Below are 2776 nucleotides of genomic sequence, written 5' to 3' on the forward strand. Positions count from 1 at the left end.
CATTTAGTATTTATGATTTTTTTCTAATTCTTTACTTTTTGCTTCCTTCTTGTTGGTTCTGTCTGACTGAAACAGTGTTCTGTGACCCAGTAAGCAGTTCTGAGGCAGCCCCCTCCTCCCCACATCCCCTCTCCCCTACTGAGGCAGAACTACTGCTCGCGTCTTTATTCCTTCGTCCTGAAACTTTTTGCTGCTTAACAAAGAACTTTGAGCCTCAGTCACAAGGGCTTTTATATTTTTGAGCCGAGAGGAGGAAACAAATGGTAGATTTAGCCCCGAAGCCAGCACTGACAACGCTCTGCGGGTGACGTAAACGGCTCTGCGACATGGCGAGGGATGCATAAATCGCATGACACAACAAATCAATAAAGAAATTGGTTGCCAATGCTTTTAATAATCGATTTTATTGATTCGTTGTTGCAGCCCTACTATAAACCATATGTCGCTACACTAAACGGTCGAGTGTTACCGCTTTTATTTTGATGGGCTGCTTCCACTGGTGGAAGCAGCTGCCAGCAACTGCCTGTGCTTCATAAAAAAAACTTTTCATTTTGTTGTAAAACTTAACAATAATGGCAGTGTTTTTCAAAGAACTGCTGTGAATTCTCAAGCTGTGCAGGAAGACGTCAAGGATCATGATGAAAGAAAAAGAAGGAAAATATGGTTTAGCAATAGCATGAATGCTAATATTAAAGTGTAACGAAAACAGAGACTGAGGTAGACACAGAGGCAACACGTTAGGTTTGTTTATTTATTGTTAAAACACAATTCACGTTTGCACGATAGAAGGAAACATGTTCTGGTCCCTGCACAATAAAAGCAAGCAATGAAAGACAAGAGGGAGTCTGGTTCAGTGGCCTTGCTTTCTGTTTGTTTGCGAAGGATGCGGTCCTGTTGGCACCATTGTGCCTTGACCTCCAGCTCTCACTGGGAGTGAAGTTCTGCCTCAAGTAGGGGACTTCAAGTATGTTTCAACTACACCTCGCTGCAGCAAAACATAAGGGGCGGGTTCGTGCCAGAGGCCCGAGCCATACCATATATGGAAATGGCGCCATTGCAAACCGGAAATATAGGGGGCGCTGTTTCCTATACTAGCAACGGTTTATTCTTTTATATTTTTTATTGATCTTTATAGATTGTTGTTGTGTCTGCCGAGTGGTGAATACACACACACACACACATATATATATATATAAAGCCGTGTTCCCACCAAACGCTTCTTGAGCAACAAAAATGCTCCTGACGTCAGTTTTTGGCTGCTTGTCAGACAGAACGCGTCTGAAGACGTGCAATGGGAGGAGCGTCTTTGTTTGTTTTCCGGCCTGTTGACTGTTGAAATAAAGATAAAATAAATAAAATGGCTTATTTACTAAAGAGCAAGCGAACGTTGCGCACATCAGATAATTAATTCACCAGATAAGAGACGCTCTGACCTGTGAGCTGACAGACTTTTTATTTATTTATTTATTTTGCAATATATATAAAACATTCTTTTGTACTTCTATGTTCATTTGCACTACAGCAAAAATACTGGCTTTGACCATGATTACAGTTTTCTGCCAAATAAAAGCTCTAAAAATTACATTATCTTTGCTTTTCATGATCATTTTCTACCGCAATATATACCGTTACTGTGAAGGGATTAAATTTATACCGTGATATGAATTTGAGGTCACACTGCCCAGACCTAGTATGTATCATTTAAAGTTTAACAAAAGTTAAGTAAACTTTCATTGTTGTTGTTTATTGTTAATGTTGTGGTCAGATAGATCAGATAATCTGATCCAGACCAGGATGAGTAAAAAAGTAACCATGTTTCTCGTTCCACAGCCATTTGACAGACAAATCCTCTCGGTGGGAGGATCCTGTTGGAAGAGGGGGTTCAGCCTCTGCAGACGGTTCCCAAGGCAACGGGAGTGGGTCAAACATTCCGTCACTGTTGTCAATGGCGACGCGAAGTCACATGGACATAACCACACCCCCTCTGCCTCAGGTGAGGAATGGAAAATCCAGCTGGTAGCTCAGGTGTGAATTGTTACTTTCACCTTGTCCTTGAATTCTCAGATGTTAAAGATATTGGTAAAACACAAAGAAGTTTATGTCTTTACATTGAAAACGTGTTTTATTGTTATAAAACGTGTTATTACGTCGGTCCTGGTGTGTAATTGAGGTGTAATGTTGACAAATTTCAGTTATGTGTCTTTGTGCAGCATTAGKATGACAGCTATTGGCTAAAGGTGTTCACATGCGTCCTGCAAGCACAGCAGAGTGACTCCAGCGTCCTCTGTTATCAGAAAGGCAGCAACAAACCAGGCATTATCTTGTCTCCATGGTGTTTATCTGAACGTGCAACAAAAGTTAGATCTAAATAAGCTGAGTTTTCACAGGTGCCTCAGTGTCCTGGAGTCGTGAAGAAAGAGAGTAGTAGTGAGAAGTCGCCTGAAACAGTGTGCCACATCTCACACTGAAAGCCACTGGGATGTCATGTTCATGTTTTCACTCTAAACATGACGTCCCAGTGGCTTTCAAACCCCAAAACACYTTACAACAAAGATTAGTTCACCCCAAAGATCCAGTTCCCCGGCAAAAACAGAGCAATATAGTATATGCTGTTAAGTGTCAGGAGGACTGTGATCAGTCATACATTGGGGAAACAAAACAGCCACTGTTAAAAGAATGAACCAGCACAGACGAGCTACGTCGTCAGGTCAGGACTCTGCAGTTTACACTCATCTACAGGCCAGGACTCTGCAGTTTACACTCATCTACAGGCCAG

At 41.7% G+C, this 2776-nt stretch overlaps 1 protein-coding gene across 1 annotated transcript in view; it reads left to right on the top strand.

Moving 5' to 3' along the window:
* LOC106536597 (constitutive coactivator of PPAR-gamma-like protein 2) overlaps positions 1 to 2776 on the top strand; it is a gene marked incomplete at both ends in the record, with an annotated part of 21852 nt that overhangs the window by 7936 nt on the left and 11140 nt on the right. The window contains 1 exon segment of the mRNA XM_014033906.1: positions 1831 to 1993. Within this exon segment, the coding sequence (XP_013889360.1) occupies positions 1831 to 1993 (163 nt within the window).

Source organism: Austrofundulus limnaeus, unplaced genomic scaffold, assembly GCF_001266775.1.
Source record: "Austrofundulus limnaeus strain Quisiro unplaced genomic scaffold, Austrofundulus_limnaeus-1.0 Scaffold1889, whole genome shotgun sequence".
Taxonomy (NCBI): domain Eukaryota; kingdom Metazoa; phylum Chordata; class Actinopteri; order Cyprinodontiformes; family Rivulidae; genus Austrofundulus; species Austrofundulus limnaeus.